The following is a 27,341-nucleotide window of genomic DNA, read 5'->3' on the forward strand; positions in this document are numbered from 1 at the left end:
ATGTAAGGGTACTGCCGGCCGGCCCATTTTTATAGTTTTATTTAGTTATAGTTCTAAATATTTTTTTAATTAGCTTTACATATTTAGTTTAGTTATTGAATGTGTCATTTATACTTTCAAATCACATTAGAAATGTATCATTTGTATTTTAGTTTAGTGTTGTGGATGATGCTTTTTAACAATTAGGAAAAGAAGCACAAACCTAGTAATGGATTATTTTAATTTTCTATGCTTGTTAAATGGTAGTCTAAATACCTACATATAGTAAAAGATTATACTTAGAAAAGCCAAGAATTATGTTATTACATGTAAAAATGAAGACAAGGCACACTGTACTGAACGGCTCGTCCAGCAAAGATGCATTGAGCCACCGACTATACTTGGCCCAGCACGGCGCGAGCTCAACTCAGCCCAGCATGATCAGATCTAGCCAGATTGGTCCGATTATTTATTCATGCTGGATTGGGCTAGCCCACGTGCAGAGGTCTCGGTCCAGACACGGCACAAAGACCTGTTATCATCTTTGCGCCGGCCTGGCCTATGAGCTCATGTAACCATTTAACCCCTTCTTTTAATCCAGAGTTGTCTCAAAATTTCAAATTTTGACAAAAACATTATTTAAATTTCAACACATTCTCAAATCCAACACTTTCATTCACTCATACACATTTAAATATATATATATACACATTTAAATATATATATTTAAATATATATATATACATATACACATTTAAATAAATATGTATGTATGTACATACATACATATGTATGTATGTACATACATACATATGTATGTATGTACACATATGTATATACATATATATATACATATATACACATATATATATACATATATACATACATATGTATGTATATATACACATGTATATATATATACACACACACGGCAGCGCTATTCTACACCATAGGTGTAGAATGTGATTCTACACCTAGCCAACCCAACCAGCTAACCCAAAGCAATCCGGCTCTGCCCTCAACCTGACCTATCCCTCACATGTCCGGCTTCTGTTTCGCGAGCGGCGAGTGTGAGGCCTCTCTGGTTTGGCGGTGGGCGGGCCAGCGAGGGCCGAGGCTCGCAGTAGCACTAGCGGTGTCGAGGCGCGCTGGGAGTTGCGGGGCGGCTTGCACAGGGAGCAGCGGCGTGGGCTCGCGAGGAGCGGCGACGCGGCCTGCATAGGGAGCAGCAGCGCGAGCTCGGGAGGAGCGGCGGCGGCGTGGGAGCAGCCGCGGCTGCCTCGCCTGCAGAGGAGAGGAGGCGGCATGGGGACGAGCACACACATCACGAGGGTGCGGCAGCGGCGGGGTGCATGGCCCAGCTATGGAGGCCGCGCGCGGCGAGCTGCGGCGGCCGACACGCGTTGGCTGCGGGGCAAGTGACGCACGGGCACGCGGCCGCGGGGAGCAGCTGAGGGGACCAGCACGGACCGGAAGCAGCGCCCATGGGGCATCAGCTCCAGGAGGAAGAAGCAAAAAAAGAGGGATTCGCAAAAATTACTGAAGGAGAAATCGATTGACAATGTTAATTGAACAAATCATCTTCTATTAGCAATTGACTATAGCTCACTTCTCTCCTTTTTTGTTGATTTGATGAATTTTGTTGTAGCTCAGTAGCTAGTCTCTTCATGATTCAATTACTGAAAAAATTAATTTGTCAATTGTCAGTAATTAAACGATCCTTACAAAAGGCACTCATTTCAATAGTTTTTTTTAGTTTTGGTGGTACATAATTACTAGCCCTCTTAATTCATTGGAGCTCGGTAGTCTAGTAATTTGTATTTTGGAACCTGAGGGCTGGGTAGGCTGTGGCTCAAAGTTGCAGCGCGTGCTCTCGCACCTGAAGGCTATCGTGTGCAGGCTGCATCGAGGCGAGCAGAAGAGTTTGTGAATCTTCCTGTGAGATATGACACCGAAGCATTTGACTTCTTGAAGACTTAGTAATTTTTGTTATTAGTGAGCTCTCTTCAATCCCATGTAGTTTGGTATCTAGTATTGCATATGAGTTCTACAGAGTGTATATCAAGCTTGCTGGTTTTCCTATCCAGAAGAATAGAACAAGGAAGAATATGCAAATAATTCTTTTGATCATATGAAGGGCGTGTACCATTGTTGAATTCAATAATTCAAATACTGAACTATTAGATTTATGAATTACTGAGTTGATATATACTTAAGCATTAGTGGATCTGCATAAAAAATGCTGAGTAACTACTGGTACACCTTTGTTGAATGAAAAAAAAAATGTACTATGAAAAATATGCAACTACTGCTAGGGTATTGAGGGATTACTGATACTTGTAATTATTACTGGATTACTAGATACATACCACAAGCGAGGGTGGTAGGATGACCCCATATCCAGACGAATTGGTGTGTAGTTCTTTCTCATCAAGCATCAATAATAAAAAAATACTAGGCTATTTATACAAACCTAAAAGTTACTGAATTCAAGATATACATAGGTAATGAATATCAGATCTCCATAATACTGAATTCAAGACGTACATAGAAATTGCTGGATGTACTACTGAATTACTGGGTTACTGCTTTACTGAATTACTCAGTTTAGATCATCAAAGCTCGGTAATAAGAAAATGTGAAAATCAACTAGATGCATGCAAAAATATTGAATACCAGATATCTGTATTGCTGAATCCAAAATATACATATGTATACATAGGTACTACTTGGTGTATTACTAAATCTACATATGCATAGGTATTACTGGATAACTGAAACTCTGAATTACTAAATCAAGCATCAAATATTTAGTAATGATTGAAAATTATATTACTACTGACATTGATTAACATAGTATTGAACCTAAACTAATAAACAACAAAAAAGAACAATTGTGCTGGAAATATCAAATTACTGAACTACTAGACTAACTACTTGATTTAGATTATCAATGTTCAGTAAATGGAAAAAATACTAAAGCTAACAAACTACATATGGATCATAAAGGAATGAAAAATACTGAATGCATGTGCTGCTAGCTACTACTGACTAACGACCGAGTCTAAGTAAGAAAAACCATTATAGGAACTAACAAAATTACTGAGACTTAAAACATAGCAAGTGGACTAACTACTACTCAGTTCATGATCAGTAATGTCCAAAATAAAAAAGTGATGCTAGCAATATTACTGACCCTAAGAAAATAAGAGATACTAAACTACTGACCTAACAAAAATAATAGACTAGGTCATAAATTTAGAGCAACAACGTTCAGTAAAAATGACCAAGACTTAAATGCTAGCCTACTAGACTAACTACTCGGTTCAAATCATCAGCACTCAGTAATCTAAAAAATACTAAATCTAATAAAGTCTAACGAATTACTTTATTGGTGCTGAAATCCTAACAAAAACATTCAGTAAATACCGACAAAAAAGATGAAATAATAGATCACGAGCTAATAGAAATCTGAATAAAGCACATCAGGATGATTCATCTAATCAGATAAGCTGATTACTGCTAGGTTTGCATGTATGCCGACCAATTCCAGATCGGGGATTGGAGAAATTTTTTTAAAAAGCATACTACGTGTGATGCTCACCATGCGGTGAGTATATGGGAACGGAGGGGATTGGAGGGACCTACGCGATGCCCAACGGGGCACGCTCAGCTCGAGGCCACCACGACCGCTCGAAATCATCAGTTCGCCACCGCTCTCAACCTCGGGCACAACGTTTCGCCGCCGCCGCCGGGGCCGGGCGTGGTGGTGGTGAAGAACCGCACATGCCCCATCCCGCGTCCAAGCCGCGGGCATGCGGCCTCTCCACGGAGTCCTCCCAGAGCATGTGCGCAGCCTCCCAGAGCAAGCACAGCGCGAGCACCCGGCCGGGTGTGGGTGGGACTGCCCGTGACGCACCCTGCAGCCCTCACACCCCGGTCGCTCGAGGATGCCGCCGGGCCTCCTCCGCGCCATGCCGCTCGACGCAGCCTCAACCTCCGCGCCCCTCTGCTCGACGTCGCCGCAGCTTCCGCGCAGCTGAAGCCTCCGTGCCCCATTGCTCGATGCCGCCGCAGCCTCCGCGCCTCGCGGGTCGATGCCGCCGCAGCTTCCACGCCATGCCACTCGACGCCAATGCAGCTGCCACGCCGTGCTCCTTGCCGCCGTCGCCGCCTCCGCACTGTGCTTCCGCCGCTCTGGCCCGCCGCGCTCCATCACGCTCACGGCCGCCGATGTGATTTGAATCGGGATCGGGTGAGTTTGGGGAGGGATCGAGGGGAGTAATTGGAGTGGGGTGGGTCAAGCTAGGCCGAGCCGGTCTGGCGCGGGGAAGGTGGGCTGGCTGGTTCGTTGGGTATTGAGCTGGTGGGTGTAGATTAGTGTGTGTGTATATATAGACACACACACGAAGTTAATCGAGCTCTCAGTCCTTAGCAGGTCTCTCGTGCTCGGGTCAGCCCACATGTCTGGTCGGACCGAGGCTTATTCGTGTCGAGTCGGGCTGGCTCAGGTGCTGAGATGTCGGCCTAGGCACACAACACGAGGACCACGCCGTGTTGGCCGAAGCCGGATTAACTTCGTGCCACGCTAGACCCGTGCCGGGCTAAAAAGCCGACCGTGGGTCGGCCTACGGAACCTGGAGCCGGATGGCCAACGGAACTTTACTATATGTCCGTGGTCACGTCAGTCACCCCTGGTAATTCTGGAGGAAAAAAAAAATCAGTCACCCCTGGTCCGCAGTAAGAAGACGCTTAGCTCCTGAGGCGGGTTGCCGGCCCCCGTGCCGGGGCTGATGAGGTGGTAGGATACGGCATCCCTTGAGCCCACGACCCTCTCGTACGTCGCCCGCATGTACAGCACCTCCCCGCTGCCACCGCCGCCGCCCTGCAGGTCCCCATCGTCGGGTCGTTCCTCAAGCGCCGTCCGTGGGCGGCGGGAGCACGCCGACTCCGGTTGTCATCGTCCGCATGCTCTCCAGCACGCGCCGATCCCAGTCCGTCGGACGCCGTCGCTCGGCGTACCCCACGTCGCACCCGTTGCAGGACGCCTTCCACACATTCCTGCTCGTGCTTCCGCCGGCGCCGTCGACGTGAGGTATGCCGCCGCCGGCGCCGCTGGGGCGGTGGCACTCGAGCGCGATGCGGAGGAGGCCCGAGCCCATCTCGGCGGCGAGGGACTGCATCGGGACGGAGAGCTCGAAGAGGAACGGGGGCGGCACGGCCGGGTCGCGCTGCACGCAGAAGGTGACGCGGCCGGAGCGGCGGCCGAAGATGGTGCCGACAATCACGGTGCAGTGCCGGCCGTCCTTCCTGGTGATGATTGAGGCGGCTGGGTCGATGATGCTCTCTGAATTATTTTGCTCCTCCGGCTGCTGCTGCTGCTGCTGGCGCTGGGTCTTGCCGCCGGCGAGACTGTCCGGGAAGGAGAAGCTCAGCCGGTTTCTGCCGGCGTCATTCGACGGTTGCTTACCGGAGGAAAGGCAGGAGTTAAAGATGGGTGCGATGCACAGGTAGTTGGATGCCCCCGACTTCTTCTTCTTCATGATGAACTGCTGATGAATTCCTGCGCTACCAACTATGGTGCCTTGTCTTTGGCAGATGGCAAGCAAAATGTTGTTATGTATAGGCAGGCGCGAAGAGTCTCGTAGCGCTGTTGAGGACCGACGAACATAGGAGCAGCTGTTTCTCATGCGTCGTCACATGAAACAAGACAAAATGTTGAGTTATTTTCTCAGTGTATTCTCGTGTAGATGCCAAATTTACCGATCAGCTTTGTTCTTTGGATAAAACGGTAGCTGTGCTTCCGATGCGTCTTGTTCGTCGTATTTACCACACAAACGGCACTTGCATAATTACTGTAAATAAAGGGCGGCGCTACCTAGTCGACTGAAAATGAGAATGCTTACCATCCATACTCCTTATGCTTGAAGAAGCAATCAAGCTATTACCAACCGAACATATCAGAAAAATCTTCAAATTAAACACATTGTTTCAGTAGTTCAGATATAGCAACCACTACCGGAAACTATGAGTTTGCCGTGTGCCAAAACGTTTGCCGCGGGCGAACAATCGGGCACACGGCAAATGCACCGTTTGCTATGGGCCAGATGACCTGACCCACGGCAAAGAGAATGCACACGGTAAACTTAACACCTTTACCGTGTGCCTAACTTATGATACACGGCAAAGACGGCGTCCAGTGATGCCATTTGCTCCGTCGTCACCTTTGCCGTGTGCCTGAATAAAGCACAAGGCAAATATTTTAGTTGCCATACATTTTATTTTGTGCACACGGCAAAGATGTTCCAAAACAATTGAATTTTGACTCCGCAAATTTTTTGGTATAAGAATACAGTACATTTTGCTCCATGCTAAACTTTGGTAATTTTCTCGATATATTTGCTATATTTAGACATTTAATGTCAGTAATCGAATTTCTGATGATTGTACTGGAAGTGTTTTGATTAGTAGAGTATAATGTATATAAAATTGACAGACATAATAGCGAGTCCAATGTAAGCATGTGTGCCTGAAACAGAAGTAAATTTTGAAGATCTTGGTAACAAACCATGATCCAGAACGTTCCCCAAATCATTTTAAAATTCTAATAAAAACAAACAAATTCCAAAAATCATGAAATTTGTCGTGCTGTCATTATTTCATGTGTGGATACTATGAAAAAAAATTGGAATGTTTCGCACAAATTTGCCCTTACAGTAGTTATAAATCGAAACATCTGTAGAGAAGATCTGTAGAGTTGAGAAGGAGTCGTATAGGTTTCTACTAAATGTTACGAACGAATTGACGGTTGACTTTAAAATTTTTTGTATTTGCAAAACACAACTTAGGTTGTTTCATGCCATAATTCGATTAAATTTTGGATCAGTTTGCTAATTATAATTTTTTTTGCAAGTAATCAATATCACATGATATGTTGAACTTTTTTATATGATCTCATATGCAAAAAAAAGTTTATACCAAAGTCGTACAACACAATTAAATCTAAAACTTTGTAGTTGTCAACTTTTGTATTTGAGATTGTTTAATATTTTAAAATATATACCAATGTTGTACAACACAACAAAATATAAATTTTTGTAGTTGAAAACTTTTTTATTTGAGATTGTTTAGTACTTCAAAAGTAAATTTTAAGCAATCTGATTTCAAAATTAAAAATTTTAAATGGTCTCGGATGTAATTAATTTCTATACCGAAGTTGTAGAGATCGTTGAGATCGAAAACTTTCTAGTTGAGCACTTTTTATTTGAGCTTATTTATCTATCCAAAAATACAGTATATGGCCATCCAAAAATACAGTATAAGGCCATCAAAAAAACACAACCCGCCACATCAGCAATCTAGGACTTTAAAATGAAGCCTTCCTATTGGCTGAATTCCTTCCCCACGGATCCATCCCCACCATCGCCTTCTTCTTCCCTCTGTCTCGCGCCTCTCTCCTCCTCTCTCTTCAGGGCGGCGGCGTAGGCGGCGTCGGGTGCGGCTGTCCGGCAGCGGCGGCGGCGCGGCCTCGCGCTCGGCCCCGGTGCCCTCGGGCGGCGGCAGGCGGCTCCGACGGCTAGGGCGGCGGCGGCGCGGCCTCGCGCGGCGGCCCCCACGGCCTCGGGCTGCTGCTACCACGGGCGGCAGCGATCACGGGCGCGGCCACGAGTGGCGGCCCGGCCACGGCCGGCGGAGGCCTGCGGGCGCCGCCCCTCCCCTCCTCTCCTGGCCGGCGGCGTGCTGGTGGTGACGGCGGCCGGCGGCGGTGGTTTTTTTTTTCCGAAAAATGTTTGCCGAGTGTTGTTCTGACACATGACAAAGTCACGGTAATGAGGCACTTTGCCGATGCTTGGTTGCCGTGGGGTCTTTGCCGTGTGTTACACACGGCAAAAGCTTTGCCGTATGCAAACCGGCCTTAGGCTCTGTGTCCTGTAGTGAACAGTAACCATTTCAGCAACCAATGCGAGTATATAAATTATGAAAAGAGACACAAAACTTTTTCAGAATTATATAAATAATTATATAAATCTTTTTCTGATTGTCTTTCTTTTACAACCCGCCAACTGCGAGCCTTGTTTGGTTATCTCTTTCTCCTGGCGCGCATATTTTTCGAGAAGAGAATCTTGCATGCATGGTGGTCTAAATAAAGTATATTTGCAAAACTTTTTTAAGAATGGGTGTAACTTTTCGCGACGAATCTAATGACGGTAATTAATCGATGATTGCCTACAGTGATGTTACAGTAACCGTCCTCTAATCGCGCGGTCAAAGGCATCATTAGATTCTTCAGGGTTCCTAGCGCGGGAGTTCTGAAATTGGTTTTGTAAACTGGCTTTGTTTGAAACCGTAATTAGCGGTCAAAATGTTACTATTCCATAGCAAGAAACAAACCAAACAAGGCCGTTCCTCTACCAGGCATGGTGTGAGATCATACATATATTTTGTGGGCAAATTTATCATTTTTTTTTGCTTTATGGGTGTAGCCCTGCTAATGGTTTGGGTTCAAATAGGTTGTATGGATTGGGTTTTGAAGTGGAATGGATATGGGGGGTTAAAATGGGCTGTACCAGATAGTAGATAATAGGACGGAATACGGGTTAGGGTTGATTGGGGTGGGTTGAAATGGATACTTTATGTAAAACTATAACTATATAAAAATATCGGTCTCGCATTCAGAGTCGGACTCTAAAATTAAAAATCACACGTTTACACCACAAAATTGTATTGAAATTGACTGAAATTTGTTGAAGACGACTCATACTGGCAGCTACTCTGTGCAAAACAGCGTGGCTAGAACTACACGTGGGCCACGTCAAGAGCCGGATATTAGAATCGTTCACACTTCACACTATAAAATTTTATCGAAATTGACTAAAATTTATTGGAGATTACTCAGCATGCATAGCAGCTACTCTGTAGAAAGCAGTATGGTTAGAACTGCACGTGGACCCCACATCAAGAGCCGGACCCTGAAAATAAAACATCGCGTTCGCACTATCAAATTTTATCAAACTTGATTGAAATTTGTTGGAGATTACTCAGTATGATTAACAACTACTGTGTGCAAAACAGTGTGACTAGAACTACACTTGAGCCCCACGTCAAGAGTTGGACCCTAAAAATACCACCTCACATTCACAATATAAAATTTTGTCGAACTTAACTGAAGTTTGTTGGGAGATAACTCAGTATGACTGACAACTACTCTATGTAAAGCGGTACGCTAGACCTACACATGAGCCCCACGTAAAGAGCCGGACCTTAAAATAAAACATCGTATTCACATTATAAAATTTTGTCGAAATTGACTGAATTTTTTTGGAAATCACTCAATCGCTCTGTTCGTTTGGCTTGTCAGCCAACTAGCCAGCAGTATTGTTCTATCATACTAAATCAACACCAGCTACCAGCTACCAGCCAGTCAGCAGTACTGTTCTCTCATAACAAATCAGCACCAGTCACCAGCCACAACCAAGCTAACACAGCAAATATGACTGGCTGCTACTCTGTGCAAAATAGTGTGGCAATACCTATACTATAAACTTATTTTGGGAAACAAGTTCTTAATGGGTTGTAACTATAGTTTGACTAATAGTTTATTGGGAAACGGGTTTGGAGTGGAGTGGGTAATATTAATTTTCCTCGTGACAATTGATTGGTGTGGGTATAGTTTGGTTTTCACCCCATTTGCAGGGCTAACGGGTGCAGATGATTTGAGTGAAGCGCGAGGGCTGTCTAAGGAGTGCATGGCTGAGTAAAATCAACTCAAGAATGTGGAATAATTAAGGGATGCAGATAAGTTTAATGAAGAGGCCGGGTCTGACTACAGAGTCCATGGTCTGACTGAATCAAGTCAAGAATGTGGAACAAGCGATCCCTACAGATAAGATAGCACAAATATTCTATCATTCTTGAAGGTGAGACAATTTTAGCTTACAACGTGTGTGTTTCCACTGTAAGTTGTTATAAAGAGATTGATATGGTCAAAATTAGGCAAGTTTGTAAGGATTTCTACAAAGGCCCCTAAATAAAAACGGAGGTAGTATTTCAGTTGAGGTTGAAGGGGCAGGGCAAATATGCCACTGTACTTAATGAGAGTGAAAGCCTTACCACTTACGTTAAGCACCTTACACTATCCATGCCACTGCACTAAGCAACACATCTGAAGGGCACATCTCAAATGGAGGGGTGAAAAGCGGGAGTTCTCTCTGATTCTTCTGAGGTTCAGAATCTCAGTGTGCCCCTCGTGATCTTCCGATCGGGATCCTTGCACCCATGGATGGATTAGCAGCATCTCCGCATAGGACAACACCCGTTCTGATTCATTCCTCGTAGTGTGCCTGATGCCGAGGTTTCCCCGTTCGAAATGGGCCACGAGACAAACTTTTGTATGTTTGAGATTCTCATTCTCTGCAACTTCTTGCAGTAGCTACCTTGTCAACGTCTTCAGAGTATTTTCTACAAGCGGCGGCAGTGTTTGTTTTTGAGCGTTCCAAGCTGGCATATGTTTGACTGATGAGCATCGAGCCGTGGCCGTGGAGCCGGTCGCCTCCTACCTGTGCCTCTTCTTGGTGGCTCTCATCCCCCTCTGCTAGGCTGCTTCTCAAGGTCAGCAGCCGCGGCGGCAATGGCAAGATCGACTTACTTTAAGGGCACGGACATTTTTTTTGAAAGGTTTAAGGGCACGGACTTTGAGTTCATACCATTTGGGGCTGGACGGAGGATGTGCTTGCCTCCCTGCTCTACCACTTGAAATCATGGAGCTTGTGCTTGTGCCTCCCTGCTCTACCACTTGGAATGGAAGCTTCTAGCTGGGATGGAGCCAAACGAGCTGGACATGCATGACCGAGAAGATGGGCATGACATGAAGTTCGAAGGAAGAATGATCTTTACCTCCGCCCTGTTCTTCGTGCCCCGGTGTCAAGTGTCAACAACACCGTAGCAGCATATCTACAGCCTAAGTTGGCAGTGAGCAAAAGAAGGCATCTCAGCATCGAAATGTGTTTGGTTGATGAAAAAATTTGGGTTATAGCACATTTCGTTGTTATTTGACAAATAATGTCTAATTATGAAATAATTAGGTTTAAAAGATTCAACTCGTACTAATCAGTTAGACTGTGTAATTAATTATTTTTTCAACTACATTTAATACTTTATGCATGTGTTCGAAAATTCGATGTGATGGATAGTGTGCAATTTTTTTTTAAGAAAGCTAAGATTTTAGAGAGCGACGGTTTATAACTCCAGGCGGCACGATTACTGACGAAAGAAACATCAGGTTTCAGTTCTGCCCACATCTCAGTGCATCAAGCTACAGCTACGCACATCAGTCGATGAGGATGGGGCTGGCCGATGTGTCCCCGCCGGCGCGCCCCCGGATCGCGGCGGGGATGTCGGCACGGAGGACCTGCGCCCTGAACACCACGCCCTCCGGGCCGCCTTCCACCAGCTCGAGGACGCAGGCGTCGCCGAGGCGGAGACCGGCGTCGAGCGCGAAGCCCCGCCACCCGGCCTCGAGGCGCTGGATCTGGCGGCCCCCCGTGAAGCGCATCCCCCAGGAGCGGCCGCGCCACGCCACCGTCGCGGGCGCCGTGGCCGCCGGGAGGAACGGCGCCAGCGACCTGGGGACCACCTGCGACCGGGCACGAGACGAGTCCATCCACTCCAGCGGTTTCGATCAATGTCCAGAGATTAGAGCGGACAACTGGAGATGATGCACGAGGAGCAGGGTGGCAGTACCACTTGGAACGGCGGGCGGACATGGGACTTGCACATGATGCACGCGAAGTACGGCTTCCCCAGGAGAGGGAGGGTCCCGGGCTGGAGCTGATCATCATCAGGTCCGTCCGCCGCGGAGGAGGTCACCGGCGATTTACCCTTGGGAGCTGCATCCGAGGCCATTTCCTCTGCCTGAATGAACACTGAAGATATCACATCAGCATATACAGAAAATCAACCGTGAGTCGCGAACTTCTTGCCTCGAATAAACAAGAACCCTTGCGGTTAAACGGAGGAAGGAATGATGCGCACGACGGGGATTGGGTTTGCTAGCTGGACGGGAGGACGGAAGGGAGGAGGAAGAAACCCAGGGCGCGCCTCCTGCTCGTCGCAGTGCCAAGCTGCTAGCCTGCTACTAGTACTGATATTCACAGACCCACGGGTCACGAGATCACAGAGGAGTGAACACGTCCTGTTCATGGGTCACGACTCACGAGATCACAGTGGAGCTCGCACCATACTTTGATCTGGCACCTGTTCAAACGATTCAGGCTATACACGTCCAAGATGCTCGTTAAATACTTATTGGACCAATTGAAACCTTTCACGAATTATTGGCATCTACGAATTATTGCGCCATAAAAATGGTTAAGAAAAATGCTCCTAGCCAGGTTTGGGCTAGGGCCCTGTTTGGATGCCCATATTCAAAATTTTAGATCAAGGAATCTTGCATGCATGATATATTAAATAAAGTCTATTTGTAAAAAAATTTCACAGATAAGTGTAATTTGGCGCGACGAATTTAATGAACCTAATTTAGTCATGATCTACTACAGTGATGCTACAATAACCTTTCACTAATCGTTGATTAATATACCTCGTTAGAATCGTCTCGAAAAATAGCCCTAGAGTTCTACAATTAGTTTTTTAATTAGACTTTATTTAGTACTTCTAAATAACAAGATTCCTTGATCCAAAATTTTGGATATACCCATCCAAACAGGGCCTAGGTCAGATTTGGAGATCTGCGTTACGCAGTGTTTTTTCTATTTTTTATTTTTTTAAAATATTTTTTACAGAAATATATTTTTGGTTTCACAATTTACATTTCTATACCCCTACCGCCGGCAGGGGGCGGCAGGGGGCCTACCGCCCGGCGGGCGGCCGGCCCCCTGCGCGGCGGTAGGGACCTATATGTAATTAAAATTTGAGTTCTATCGCATGGAGGTCCCTACCGCTCGGTGGAGGGGCGGCAGGCAGGCCGACAGCTCGGCAGGGGGGCGGCAGGCTCCCCCCAATATAAAAGCTGAGGCCCCCCACACCTGCATTTGCAGCAAACAACATCCATAGAGGGAAAAAAAGACGTGGTGTGAGGGAGGGAGTTGCAACAGCGAAGTCCTGCCAGATTCCGCACTTGTGATCTGCAGGTAAGTTACGTATGAATCCATTAATATTGTAAAGCAATTTAATTTAATTAATGCCATAGTATTAAAATTTCATTTCAGTATTAAAATTTCAATTTATTACAGACTTGTTTCTAAATTAATTATAAATTAAAATAGAATTAAATTTTGGATAGTGAAATATAGTATTAAACTTGTTTCTAAATATTGCAGCATAAGGCAATGGCTGCCTCCAATTTTGGAGGATTTTCATGGACCGAAGAAAAATCTAGTATAATACTTGAGATCATGACACATCTTGTAATCAGTAAGAAGTTGATGTATTAGCGGACGGTACAATAGAGATGGTGTTCTCAAAATTAGTTGAGTTTAAATATTTCACATTATTTCGAGGTATTACAACGCAAGATGTAAAGGAACACCTGCTAGAACGTCGGAAGATATACATGAGGGTATGTGAACTAGCGAATCATCCTAATGTTATTGGATTCCTACAAAATACTTGAAAGATATGGATGCAGTCAGAGGTGTATGAGATGCACATTAAGGTAACTCTTATTCAGTTCTAATCTCGTCCGTCATTTGTAATCCATATTTACGAAATAGTAAAATTATTGTGTAATTATATGCTAGGATTACCCCGAGAACACGGAGTTGATTAACAAATCGATACCAAATTTTCGTAAATTGGTATGTATCTTCGGTGGACTTATGCCGCAAACTAGACGAAGGAGGTGGAGAAGATCTTCGGGTGATAGTTCTTGGCCTCCGCAAGAACAGATGACCGGAGGTTCGTCAAGTCATGCTGCACCACCTCAAGCACCAACTTGTGTTAACTGGGATGACGATATGGATGACTTCATGCCCCCAAACCATGGCCTCCAACACATGATATTCCTCCCCCTGTACACGAATCTAGAACCAGAAAAGAGATAAAGGGAAAGGTAAGAGATTCGTCAAGTAATGCTGCACCACCTCAAGCACCAACTTGTGTTAACTGGGATGACGATATGGATGACTTCATGCCCCCAAAACCATGGCCTCCAACACATGATGTTTGTCCCCCTGTACATAAATCTAGAACCAGAAAAGAGAGAAAGGGAAAGTCGAGAGGTTCGTCAAGTCACGCTACACCACCTACAGCACCACCATCTGTCAACTGGGATGACGACCTAGATGATTTCATGACATGATCTATAACATATGATGTTCATCGGTTTTAAATTGTGATGTAAATTGTGACGGGACGGCAGACCTCCTGTACCTTTAATTGCAATACTTATATGTTTGCTATGTTTGATTGCAATGATTATATTTATTTGTAAATCTTGAACCCCGTGTGGCTCTATGATACAATACCACATAAGATACAATGAACGAAATATAAATAGAACGTTAAACAAAATACCACATAACATATTACATTGAAGGTTTCATTCGTTACAACCAAATTCGAGAGAAATATGCACTGCCAACTAATTAAACAATACATCTAGACATAGTATATACATAATATACTTAGTTTTGTACACATAAATACATTGCAAGCTGTTGCGTGCACAACTAGATGCGACGAATTCTTGTAGGTGGAGCCGATCCATCCGTCGGATTCCCGGAAGGTCCAGCCTCGGCAGCAGCAGTGGGTACTGAAAGCTGTGGTCACTTCTTGGAAGTGTGACTGTCTGCTCCACACAAGTTGCAACGTTTTTTCTTCTTTCCAACCTCGGACTCGTCCATTCCGTTCTGGATACGACGCGTCTGCCGTCGGCCTATGCCCCTCTTCATAGCTGGATCTGGGATGAGCATTGGATGGGAATTTTGTTGAGTGAATGGTCATAGAATACCGATGCCGTATATCTCATGACACCAAGTCTATGCAGCGGCTTCCTTTGTGAAATAGTGAGAAACATATGACGCAGCATCTAACCCAGATACAGAACAAACCGCGATGACATGGGAGCATTGTAAGTGATGCACCTTTGGCTTTTGGCATCTGCAGAACACCCTCCCGTCAATGGTTATCAAAACTTCTTGAATTACCCTTTATCTGCGGATACCCTGTCCCGTCCTGTCCCTGCATGATACCTCAAACCTTTGCTCTTTTGTGCCCATCGATATAACTGAGTGAAATCGAGCCTTTTCCATCTTTTTTTCCATGTACTCATTGACCCTTCCGCAAAAACGCACTCCTGGATCATGAAGTAAGGAAGTGGCTGATGCGTACCGCTCCCTAAAATACCTTTGTTGACGCTCCTTAGCGCCCCGATTTGTATACCGCAAGCGCACGGTTCGTGTAGCTTTTCCCTTAGAGTATTCCCCCCAAGGTTTATCAATCCGTGGATCGACAAAGAACTACCTAAGGTTTTCCATCTAATCTAATGGATCTATCCTAACATGAAGCATAGATTGCATATAAAGGGTAAACCTTTAATAGATATGAGTGATATGTGAAGGTTGATCTCATCCATGAACATAGGCTAAATCATAGCAAAACCAAAGATATGACTAGGCCTATCGTCATCTAGTTGTAGTTCAAGCTAACGAGCGGATAAATCATGCATCTCAATCAAAAGCATCTTTAAACTCAAAATCTCCAATCCGATCCCTCGATACTCCGCCTACTCTGTGGAGACGGCCTGTCACGACGCCCCCCTTTTGAACGAAATACCCTGAAGCAAGTCGAACCCCCTCTGGTAGTTCCGCCATGAACCTCTAGCCACCATGACTACAAGATCATGCTAAGTGATCTATCTCGATAATAGATCTAAGATGAAGCGAACCCAAAGAGAAGAACGAAATCGAAAGAGGAGAACATGATCGCTAATAGATTCGGAAGACATGATTATCATTACTCACATAATAGATTCGTTTGGATCGTCACCACCGAGTACATACCATTGACGACTCCAACTAGCTCATGAACTCCACCATGGCACAACCTCGCAGGGAGGCCATGGCGGCTAGGGATGGCCTAAGCCATCTCCTAGACAACTTCGAAGACTTGCAGCGGCCGTCGTCTCCCTCCGGTCTTGGCCCTAGGTTTTCATCGAGTTCTGGTTGGATGGATGTCCCGAGTTGAATAAGGTGGGAGCTATTTATAAGCCGATGAAGCCACCGGTCGAAGGAGAGGCCAAACCGACTCGAAAACGGGCTGGGCCGGCCGGCCCCATAGGCCTAGGCCGGCCGGCCTACCCCTTTTCGGGCTCGCCTCGGTCTCATTTTTCACGTGTAGACTCCTCGCATCTTCTAGAGTTTCTGTCCTTCACAATTGCACCCCTTTGGACGTCGTTATCTTGGAGATATCTTCGAGGAAAGGATAGGATAGGGAATCCTTCCTTAAATTTTCATTTGCTTTGCTTAATCCCGAAGTATCTTAATCTCATCTTCGTGGGCTCGGTCCTTTGGGTTCTCTTGGAGGATGGATGTGCATGAATGTGCTTCGAATCAACATGGGCTTTGGTCCTTCCTTTGGGCTTTGGCCTTCGTCTTTCTCCGTGTTAGTACTCGATCACGGGCCTCGTCATTTCATGCTCCAAAATAGGCCAAAAACCTGCAAAAACGAAGTTCCTCCAAAATATATGTGCATATGTGAAAATGACCAATAATTAGGCCGGGGTTAGGACAGTTAGTGATTTTGATATTGAATTCATGCCATTATCAAGGATAAACAAGGGATAAAACGGATACTTAAGGAGCGCCAACAACCTTACACATCTATACATGATGAAATCAACAATGCCAACAAGAGGAAATCCACGAACACGACGCATTATCATATTGTAACACTCAGCATGGTTGGTCGTCTCGATCCCGTAACGCCTCCCATCTGTGTCATACAGAAGTGACCACTTCTCTTTAGGTGCACCATCAATCCACTGTGTAAATGGTTTAGTAGCTCGAACTAATGAATTTGTAGAACGTCTCCTGCTGGATGATGAGGTCTGGCTCTTAAGCAATTCGGCGCTCATGTCATCAATTATACCCCACAAAGCATCGAACTTCCTCTGTTGATTCTGAGTGCACAATCGCTTTAACAAATTCATCAGATCCTTATTCTTAAACCGCTCATAAAAATTAGCAGCCATATGCCTCACACACCACCTACTGACAACATCTAGCCATATAGGAGGTGAAAATGGACTACCTTCTTGGAGCTGACTTATAGCTGCAGGGAGACCGGCATGCCTATCACTGATAAGGCAAACATTAGGCCTTCCAGCAACAACGTGATTTTTTAGACATTCAAGAAACCAGTACTAGCTTTCTGTGTTCTCATTCTCAACAAAGGCAAAGGCGATGGGAACTATCTGCTTGTTGCAATCAATTCCGATCGCCGTCAATATTGTTCCCTTATATTTCCCTGTCAGGAAAGTGCCGTCAATACACAGAACAGAAATGGAGTAAATGAAGGCCCACACACATGCACCAATGCAGAAGAAAACTCGCAGCAAAATGCTTGGCCCCCCTAACAAGCTCGGTACACTGTATGTGTCAAAAGCACTTCCAGGATTTCTGTTCACAATTGCTTCAAGCATACGAGGTAGGTTGTCATATGAAGCCTCATAAGTGCCAAACCTTCTGGAAATTCTGTTCAATGTCCCTAATTATCAATGCAGGCTCGTAATCCATTTTGTCAAGAATCACCCCATACATCTTCTTGGCCACGAAAGTAGATGTGATATTACGGTGATGTCCCACAACACCTGTCAATCTACAAGTATATGGTGTAAAAATTGAACATTCCCAGTGTGTTTTAAACTTCCTCTTGTAGGCATGCACTCGCCATGTACAGTCTCTATCTGCACACCTCACCTCGTATTCTTTACTGCTAGACTTCAACACTCTGAATTCCTTCCTCAGAGATATAGCCCAGACCTTCACATCATCCTTCACATCTTCAATGGTACGACACTTTGCCCCTTGTATGACCTCATTCACTCTGTATTCAAACTCCGGACATCTAATATCTTGTACCCCTGGATTTCCAAAACCCTCTTCACGCCATTCACCTAGCACTGGGAAGCGCTCATCGTCCTCATCGTCCGATGAATCCCCACATTGCTCCATTATTTGTGCATCCTGGTCTTTTTTCTCCATGTCCTCCACAATTCTAGGTATCCGCTCGCCTTCATCTGCTAAACCTTGTGGTTCTGGTTCTGGTTCTGGAGCTTGTACGTTCTCTTCTTCTTTATCCTCTTCTAACTCTTCATTCCAGTCATATGTTGTGTGTGTTGATCCTTCACTTAAATCACCGACCTTCTGGTGAATCTGAATTACCATTGCAAGAGGCCACCCTCTTTTAAGAGCTGCGTGCATGTAATGTTTCCATTCTTCCGTACTACTTATAAGCGTCAACTCCCAGAAATCCCCATTTGTTTCCCAGGAAGTCACGGTATGAACCGTAAGCAAATGAGTATTTGGATTCACATTGAACTTCCCGTGAAGCCATTTGCGTATGGAACCAAAACTCCTCTTTAGGGGTTTATCTAGACTGCACTGTTTTCGTTTCAATGTTGATAGATTTACTCTATAGGAATCACGAGTAATTCTATAGAAATCACTGTAATGAACTTGAAACGCCACCTTGCTCGACATATCTGGCCATTCAAAGACTTAATTTTAATTAAACCAGTTTCTAAAACCATGGTACGCTTTAATTATAACCACTAATCCGAACCCTAAGCGGTTACAATTATAAAAAACACTAATCATAGAATTAAAAATACAAAAAATTTAGAATGACAAAGTTGAGAAATATTGGTTACCTGCGGTTCGAATCTAAAATCCGGCAGGACTTCGCTGTTGCAACTCCCTCTCTCACCCCACGTCTCTCCTTTTCCCCTCTATGGATGTTGTTTGCTGCAAATGCAGGTGGGGGGAGGGGCGGACCTCAAATTTTATATTGGGGGGAGCCTGCCACCCCCATGCCGGGCGGTAGGGGCCTCCATGCAATAAAACTTAAATTTTAATTACATATAGGTCTCTACCGCCCGGCAGGGGGGCGACAGGGGGCCTATAGGCCGGGCGGTAGGAGTATAAAACTATAAATTGTGAAACCAAAAATATATTTCTGTAAAAAACGTTTTTAAAAAATATAAAAATAGAAAAAACGCCGATGCGCAAAGCCTTGCTGGCTTTTACCGTGAAAAGCCTTGCTGGCTAGGCCCAAGGCCCACAGGGATCTGATGCTAGTACGGCCCACCGGCGCCGCCGCGGGAAAAGCAGGTCCTTCTCCCGCCAAAGCGTCCCCAATTTTCTTTCTCCCGCCACCCTCTCCCACTCTCCACCCCCACAGGCCACAGCCGCCGCCCGCCCGCCCGCCCCGTAATCTCCGACGCCAGTGCACCGGCCACCGAAGCCTTCCGGCCGAGGGTCCTGCTCCGCGACCGCGCGACAGCCTACGCCGCATGGAGATCGTGCGGTCCCACCGGCAGCTCGCTGCCGCAGCCGCCGCCGCCGGCGGAGGCGGCGCGGGGGCCCTGCCGACCTACCGGGCGGCGCCGCAGCTGGAGGTGCGGCTGGAGGAGTTCGAGCTCTTCGCCATCGACCGCCTCCGTGGTGCGGCCTCCTGCCTCTTTTCTAGCCAAAAGAAAAAAAAAAGCATCCTGCCTTGCTTCCTCAGATCTGGCTAACGGTTGGCGTGCGGCGCGTCTCGCTGCGCTGTGGTGGGCAGTTCTCAAGGGGATCTCGGATGGGCTCTCGCGGGGGAAGAGGCCGGAGGAGATGGAGAAGCTGGTGAGCGATTCGGTTCTCCCTAGCTGCTCTCTCGTTACTACAGGGAAATTTGGGAATGGGACTATGTTTGGACTATTTTTTTTTCAAACGAATTCGATTTTGCGCAGAAGTAGGTGCAAGTTTCAATGCATTTTGCGGTCTTGTGTAGATTTAAACATTGTTCTGAGTTGGATTTTGCTAGAGAAAATGGGGGAAAGTCGCTAGGCTCTTCTGGAAATTAACGTGCTACTTTTTGAAATTTCCAAAAAAAATTACTATTTGTTCATGTAGATGTTTAGTGTCCCGTAAGGGTCATATGTATTTTCTCCTTACCTTCTGGCCTTAACTGTGATTTGATTTTGTAGTTAGAATTGTTGCTCTCTGCATAGCATCAACCCTTTGTTACAGACTTAGCGATGTAGTCTGACAACTGTCCAAATTGCATTTAAAAAGAAATGCATTGTTCTTGGTACATCAGGTCAGTGAGTTGTGGAAGACACACATGAGGCACCAGGATCCAGCAGAGACTTTGAACAAGGATATAATATCACACTTTGTGCTCCGCCTAGTCTATTGCAGAACGTAAGCATAATATTTATACGGTCATATTCGGTGCACTATATTAAGACTGATGGTTCTTTTGACCAACTTAATGAAGAGTTGAATTTGATACACCACCCAGGGAAGAATTACGAAAGTGGTTTCTCTCCATGGAGACTTCACTTTTTCGGTATCGCTTTCGGCTTGAGAGTCCTGAATCACAGGTCAGTTCCTATCTGTTTATCATAGAATTGATAAAGGAAAATAATAATGCATTTATGCTTTAATTGTTGCTTGTTGTACATTCTGTTTCAGAGGATGCTTATGACTGAGTTTCAACTGCCTTACAAAGCATTGCCACACTCAGAATTTGAGGTACTGAATGTCCACTAGTATTATTGTTGAGGACTTTGATCTTGATGCTTAGCAATGTAAAAGTGTAGTGTTTTTCCTTTTTCCTGTTTTCTTGGTGAAGTAATGAATGTTGACATATTATAGGTTGTGAAAGACAAGTTGAGCCAAGTTGCACGTTCCATTGGTCAATCTGCAAATGGTACACACCATTTCTTATCACCACTTCTTTCCACTCAATTTATTGCAGATTGCTTTTCCAACCGGGTGTTAGGATTAGTTACAGAATAAGATGTTTCTCTATGATTCATACTTTTGTGGACCATCTAGGCTGTTAATGTACTGAAGCAGCAGATGTACCATTATGACTGAACTTTCGGTTCTTTCTAAAGGAAATGTGTTGTACTGTATAGAACAGTCATGAAACCATTACTGTGTTAACCTTGTCATAATTTTCCATTTGTTCTTTTTGCTCTTTGAGTTGAGTGTCATTCTATTATTTCTTCTTTCACTGAAAGCTAAATTAATTTGGTACCTTTTCTTTTTTGGCAGTTGAGTCTGTGTTCTTCAAGGTATATACATGTACCTGTTTTAGTCTTTTTTTCTGTACCCATTTAAAACTTTTGTTTTGTGCAAATAATAACTCGAAGTAAATCATATTTCAATACAATTAAGGTACCTTTTGAAGAAGTTCCTGATCTTGTTGCCAGCCGCCGAGTGTTTCTTTCAAAAGGCTATGCTTATGTGGCGATGAGTCAGGTTTGCACTGAATATTTTATTATTCCAGTTATTGTTTTGATTGGTGCTCTCTATGAACATACATGTATGATTTCCTAGGTGGTTTCATTAGTGGTTACTCAATTCCGGTGCAATATCTCAAAGGCACTTGTTTTAACAAACAGGTACAGTATACATTAACTTTGCTCCGTTATTATGTAACATGTTTAGGAATCCTGCTTAGTTGATTTTTCTGTCAGAAAGGTATCTTGTGACTTTAAATATTGTACCTACACCATTTTTTATGTTAGGAAAGGATTTAATTCACATAAGCTCTCGCAAAAAAAAGATCACATTTTCCAAAAGTTCCAGTTCTTGCATTCCAGTGACACTTTCCAACAGCAGTTGGGATTAAGTTCTAAACTGAGTGCTCACTAGTTATTATTATACAGAAAATGGACGGCAACAATAAAGGAACAAGAAAAGGACAGGTTGACTCCTGTAAGTATCAGTTCCACTTTCTTTCAGAACAGATCCTTTTATATCTTCAGTGATGCCTAATTTTATTTTTACAGATTGTCGAAGCATTAAGCAATGCATATTTTGGACCTGATTACTCTCAGGTATGCTGTCTCGCCTTTGCAGTATGCTTGATTTTCTGGGTATTTAACTACATTTTCCTTTAGTGCTGTTGCTTTGACTTAAGTTTTCTTAAACTATAATGTTTCACACAGCCGAAGGATGCTGTTGAAATATCTCTAAAGGATATTGACCAACTGGCTAAAAGTTCTTTCCCTCTTTGTATGCGGCATATGCTAGATAAGGTGAGACACCTTATATGTTCTTGGTGATATGCGTACCTTGTTGCCAGGTTGCTCAGTGTTTTCTTTTATATTGCAGTTGAGAGAAAACCATCATCTGAAGCATGGTGGTCGAATGCAGTTTGGACTTTTCCTTAAGGTAATAGTTAAATGAATTAAACTAAACTTTGATCTACCTACAATTATGCCACATTCATGACTTCTGAAAATCATGACCTAGGGTGCTGGACTAAAGTTGGAGGACGCCCTGGCATTTTGGAGAGCGGAATTTTCTCAGAAGGTATCTATCTTTTTGTAGATAATGCATATATTGTGTCATGCAAACATTTTATAGGAGTATTTCACTACCTTATTGCATGTAGCATGCTAGCAGTGCACAAAGCCAATATGATTGGAGAAATACAAAATTAAGCAATTAATTCCCTGAGCTGAACATGTAAGTTATCCTAGTTTCTATTGCCTCATTGATGTTGTATCTTGTTTGGATAAGGTTGGCTCCGAGCGGTTTGACAAGGAATATGCCTATAGCATCAGACATAATTATGGAAAAGAAGGAAAACGGACAGTAAGCCCTTCCTGCTACTTGTGTAACTTGAAATTGCACTGGAGTTATTTCTTACTCTTTCAAATTCTGCTCCAGGATTACACTTCATATTCCTGTCAAAAGATCATTTCTGCAACACCTGGTGTTGGAGATCATCATGGATGCCCTTATCGGCATTTTGGGTACAACCTCATCCTTAGTCTTCTCAATAGACAGTTACTAACAGTCTAACAGAGTAGATAAGTGCTCAATATTTTAATAAGTAAACTAAACTTTATGTTAGCAGTAGCAGTTTGTACCTTCTCTTCCAGTCTCTCCTTTTGTCACTAGATCTACTCCTGAACTTTGAGGTCGAAGTAAGGTTTCATTTTGAAGCCCAGAAATCCGAATGGAGCAAGAGCCCACCAATCTAGTTTTTCTGAGAAAAAAAAAGCTTAATGTACCAAAAAAGCAGCTGAATAAGAATGAACATTTTGTTTAATCACTAAGTGCACCTGGCAGGTTGAACCAAATTGTTCAATGCTAAGCTACCAAGCAGAGCAGTGAGATATGCTTTTGTAATTATTGCTGATATGGTGTTGTCTAGTCTCCTTGTTCATATTTGTCCATGATATAGTTTCTTCCTTGATTATGGTTAATACAAAATAGCATTTTGTTGTGAAGTTCACTTGCCAATTGCCATGCCAGTTTGTGACGTTGCAAGATAACCATGATGCTGCCCTACTTTGTACCTGATGTTTGCCTCCATGTATTTGCCTCTGTTTTATTGTATTTGCAGTGATGAAAATTTGCGGGCCGCACTCAACAAAATGGGCGTCGGTGGGCATGCATTGGAAGAGATAATGGATAAAGTGAAGAACAGGCATTACCAGGTGTTTTATGTACTTCATAGCCATTAGCTTAACTGAGCAATATGCTATCCCTGAACTAACTAGTTTATCTGCATAATGAAATATACAGCTAGCTTGCACATTGACCTTTGAGGCAACACATGGTGTCTCCTGTGATTCTGGAATCAACCATCCAAATCAGTATTTCAGTGAAAGTCAGAAAGTTTTGCGAGCCAAAGTGGGTGCTGTCATTTACTATACACTTTGACTGTTTTTCTTGTGCTTTGCTGCTATTATCTACCTGAGCTAATCTTCCAATTTAACATGTCGGGATTTAATGCACAGAACCAAACAGTGGAGAGCCAATCAGCAACCTAAATTGTATTGCAGATGCAGAAAGCATCCATCTGCAAAAGGTTACCAGGTTTGGATAACACTCAACTTTTGCTTTATATTGACCTCTATTGTTAACCACTACTCATGAATAGATGCATTTCTAGTGTGCGATGATACACAACACAGACATGTGGTACACCACTTGATGTTTACGGCATATGTGATGCTGAGTTCCCCCTTTGACTTCTGACAATTCTGTTAGATATTTTCTTTCCCTTTTTTATTGGTAACACCTTAAATTCGGTTTATGCATGATGTGAAACTGTCCAAGAGTGTGTCTTATTTTATGTGTTATATTTTAATTTGTCTCATCCAAGGCTTTGTTTAAACATGCAGCTCTGATTTAATGGGATTTTTATGTTAAAATGCAAGTAATCTAGTTCTCCTGTGAGTTTGCAAGTGTAGAACAAGAATTAGTCTGTTTTCTTGGTAACAGTAAGGTTATTTATGGACATTGAATTTTCATCAAACATTTTACTTGTGATTTGGAGCACCACACAAGAATTCATTATCAATTCTCATGCATAAACTTTCAGATTTTCTACACTAGTTGTGCTACACGCCCACTGATAATTCCATATTACTGTCTTTTGTCCATGGATCAGGTCAACGCTGAACCAAAGATTCACACTTGATGCAATTATGTGATGGATACCAGATGCTTAGCTGGAATCCTATTGGTACCTGGTGTTTCCAAACTCCAGCTAGTGGCTGTCATACTGGACAAGCGATGGCACCACATTGCATACTAGAAGGGTTACCTAGTGCTGCGAACAACAGCAGGTTAAGGCTCGTGTTTGTGTATTCCTGCAAATCTCGAATGAATCAAGAAACATATTGAATTAAAGTAGCACTGATTTTGCTGTTATGTTATGTTAGTGTCAAGCTTCTTTAAGTAGAATAGAATCGCTTGATTTTGTCTATGTATTATGTAGGTAGTTAGCCAAGCGGAAGTGTTGTCACCCCTTAGGTTTGCATTGCTATCTCTGTTCTGTTTTGCTTCCTTAGATAATTGTCAATGTCATTGGGGTTACTTATCATCGATATCTTAAGTGGGTCTTCCAAGTATATATAGTTGGACATAGAACAAATCAAACTCTTCTCCACAGCTCGTCTTTGGTTTGAAGGCAAATATACAACTGTGGACATTTGTATTTTGTTTCTAATTTGTAGGAAGTGTTTATAAGTTGTTGAAGTACAAGTAGCCTCAGTGAGTGTTTTGAGTTCATGTAAAAATTTTTATTTTAAATTGCTGGCGTCATCTCTTCTGAGCAGTATCCAAGTAAAAGGATTTTTGCTAATTGAAAGGAGAATAAGAACTGTTTCTGTATGTTCACCGTTAAAGTTTAGTCAGTGATTTAGAACAAGTACTATTAGAGGTTTCTAGCCCTTTTGGCTTTCGCATAGACAGTTAAAGTTTAGTCATTGATTTAGAACAAGTACTATTAGAGGTTTATAGCCCTTTTGGCTTTTGCATGGCACTTATCCACATGCATGAAAAACTCAAGAAAAAAGCGGTCACAAAAGGCCCAGGCCAACATTAGGTCCATCTCATAGTAATTATATGTAGTGTTATCTCTAAGGATTTGTTCGGTTAATCTCTTTCCCAAGGGGATTTTGACTTGGAGATTTGATCTGTTCCAACCCCTTCAATCTTCTTCAATCCCTTTCAAACTGAATAATACCTAAATAGTTTAGTGTGCTATATTATTATTTCACATTATGTTGTCAGAAAAATTTCTAGTATATATGAAGTGAGGGACTCCAATCTGGGTTAGCTACCCATCACAGTTAGATTGTGAGAAAACCCCAATCAGGCATGACCAAGGACCTTGGTGTGGGAATTCACACTAAGCCCTAGTGTAGCTTGCTCTATTATTGAATATGTTCTTAGTATTCATTGGAGAAAGAAAGCGTAACATTTTGAGACCAAGAAAGATGCCTCGCCCCCACCCCCTAATAACGTGCATTTCTATTTTTAAGTAATGAAAAAGGAATTTGGCCTTTTGTAGATGCATACAACCCTAATTTATTGTTATAACGTTTCATGTGGATTTATTTTCGTGCCTGAACCTCGGCGGTTGAAGCCTTTAGGTAATCAATATGATGTGATGTCTGTAGATGATAAGAGTCCTCTTTCGTAGGCATGGCTGTCGATTAATCCCCTGCACATGAGATGTTCAGACACATTGCTAACCACGATTTTATCAGATTTTAGAAGTTACATTGAAACACAATCTAAAACTGATGTATTCCCTCTCTATTTAAATATATGGCATGAAATAATTGGCTTGATCTAAACATCATACATTTATAGATGGAGTATATATATTGATAATTGATTTTCATAAATCTGGTTCAGGTTATTTTTCATCCAACTTAGGTTTTAAACTTTCAAAGAATATTTAAGCAAATATGAAATCATTTTGAAGTTCTTATACATAACTATTACAATAGTTAACATATCATAAGCTGCAAAGAGTAAAAGAAATGTTAAATTAAAGAGAAAATTCTCTATTTGACACTAGTAAAGTTGATAATTCCTTACTTGAAACTGAAAAATTTTAACATCCCCATTTGACACGAACTTTCATTACTTATTTGACACTTGTATCCATTTCGTCAGTTAACTCCGACAAACAGTAACGTGTGGGTTCTCCTCTCTCTTTTCTACACTAAAACAACTATCAAATCACCTCTAAATTCATGAATTTTTTTGTAAGGATACAATGGATGGAGATGAACCCTTTTTTAAAAAATAACATATGTAACATTTAAGGTCTTGAAAATAAAATTGACCAAAATAGGCCAATTTTGAAAATTGTCCAAATTTTTAGAGTACAAAAATACTAAGAAACAATATATACCTATATGTCAATAGTGGGATAAAATAATTTATAAAGTTACTTTATAACATAAGTTACAAAGAAAATTTGAAATTATTTAACAAAAACAAATTTAAAGTCATTTCATAAAAATAAGATTTGAAATAACTTCAAGATTCTCTAAGTAACTTATGATTGAAAATAATTTTACAAATTATTTCATGCCATGATAGGATTATTATGTATAGTTTCAGAATTTTTGGAAAGTAATGTTGTGCCCTAAAAATTTATATATATTCTTCAAAAGTAGTCTATTCTGGTGAATTTTAGTTCTAGGATTTTAAATTTTGAATATTTGTTTTTGTGCAAAATAGTTTCATCTCCATTTGTTTATATCCTTGAAAAATATTTTATGAATTTTGAACGTAATTTGGTAGTTGTTTTAGCCATGAAAAGGGAGGAGAAAATCCATAAGTTACTCTCCATGTAAGATAATCGACGGA

At 43.0% G+C, this 27,341-nt stretch overlaps 3 protein-coding genes across 6 annotated transcripts; 1 reads left to right on the forward strand and 2 right to left on the reverse strand.

Annotated features, from left to right (window-relative positions):
• Positions 1 to 4,533: 4,533 nt before the first annotated feature.
• Positions 4,534 to 5,811, reverse strand: LOC120683739 (protein MIZU-KUSSEI 1-like). Its single transcript, XM_039965823.1, has 2 exons — positions 4,923 to 5,811; positions 4,534 to 4,891 (listed from the first exon to the last, which is right to left on the reverse strand). Exons 1-2 carry the CDS (start codon positions 5,667 to 5,669, stop codon positions 4,700 to 4,702), a joined length of 939 nt encoding a protein of 312 aa, XP_039821757.1. The 5' UTR covers positions 5,670 to 5,811; the 3' UTR covers positions 4,534 to 4,699.
• A 5,406-nt stretch (positions 5,812 to 11,217) lies between these two features.
• Positions 11,218 to 12,224, reverse strand: LOC120683798 (B3 domain-containing protein Os04g0386900-like). Of its 4 annotated transcripts, none has more exons than XM_039965881.1 (3): positions 12,010 to 12,224; positions 11,719 to 11,889; positions 11,218 to 11,611 (listed from the first exon to the last, which is right to left on the reverse strand). In XM_039965881.1, the coding sequence occupies exons 1-3, from the start codon at positions 12,175 to 12,177 to the stop codon at positions 11,306 to 11,308; spliced, it is 645 nt and encodes a 214-aa protein (XP_039821815.1). In that variant the 5' UTR covers positions 12,178 to 12,224; the 3' UTR covers positions 11,218 to 11,305. The 4 variants fall into 4 exon arrangements, with proteins under 4 accessions (XP_039821815.1, XP_039821817.1, XP_039821816.1 ...); XM_039965883.1 differs by having other exon boundaries at positions 11,719 to 11,900; positions 12,010 to 12,145; XM_039965882.1 differs by having other exon boundaries at positions 11,958 to 12,136.
• Positions 12,225 to 19,404: 7,180 nt separating this feature from the next.
• LOC120683485 (probable DNA primase large subunit) lies at positions 19,405 to 25,113 on the forward strand. Its single transcript, XM_039965562.1, has 20 exons — positions 19,405 to 19,658; positions 19,774 to 19,835; positions 20,293 to 20,396; positions 20,497 to 20,578; positions 20,670 to 20,729; positions 20,853 to 20,907; positions 21,258 to 21,277; positions 21,381 to 21,464; positions 21,543 to 21,607; positions 21,875 to 21,923; positions 21,998 to 22,045; positions 22,157 to 22,246; positions 22,323 to 22,382; positions 22,464 to 22,523; positions 22,734 to 22,808; positions 22,884 to 22,969; positions 23,566 to 23,659; positions 23,748 to 23,855; positions 23,963 to 24,041; positions 24,619 to 25,113. The coding sequence occupies exons 1-19, from the start codon at positions 19,508 to 19,510 to the stop codon at positions 23,993 to 23,995; spliced, it is 1,386 nt and encodes a 461-aa protein (XP_039821496.1). The 5' UTR covers positions 19,405 to 19,507; the 3' UTR covers positions 23,996 to 24,041; positions 24,619 to 25,113.
• Positions 25,114 to 27,341: the final 2,228 nt, after the last annotated feature.

Source organism: Panicum virgatum, chromosome 7N, assembly GCF_016808335.1.
Source record: "Panicum virgatum strain AP13 chromosome 7N, P.virgatum_v5, whole genome shotgun sequence".
In the NCBI taxonomy this organism is placed as follows: Eukaryota; Viridiplantae; Streptophyta; class Magnoliopsida; order Poales; family Poaceae; genus Panicum; species Panicum virgatum.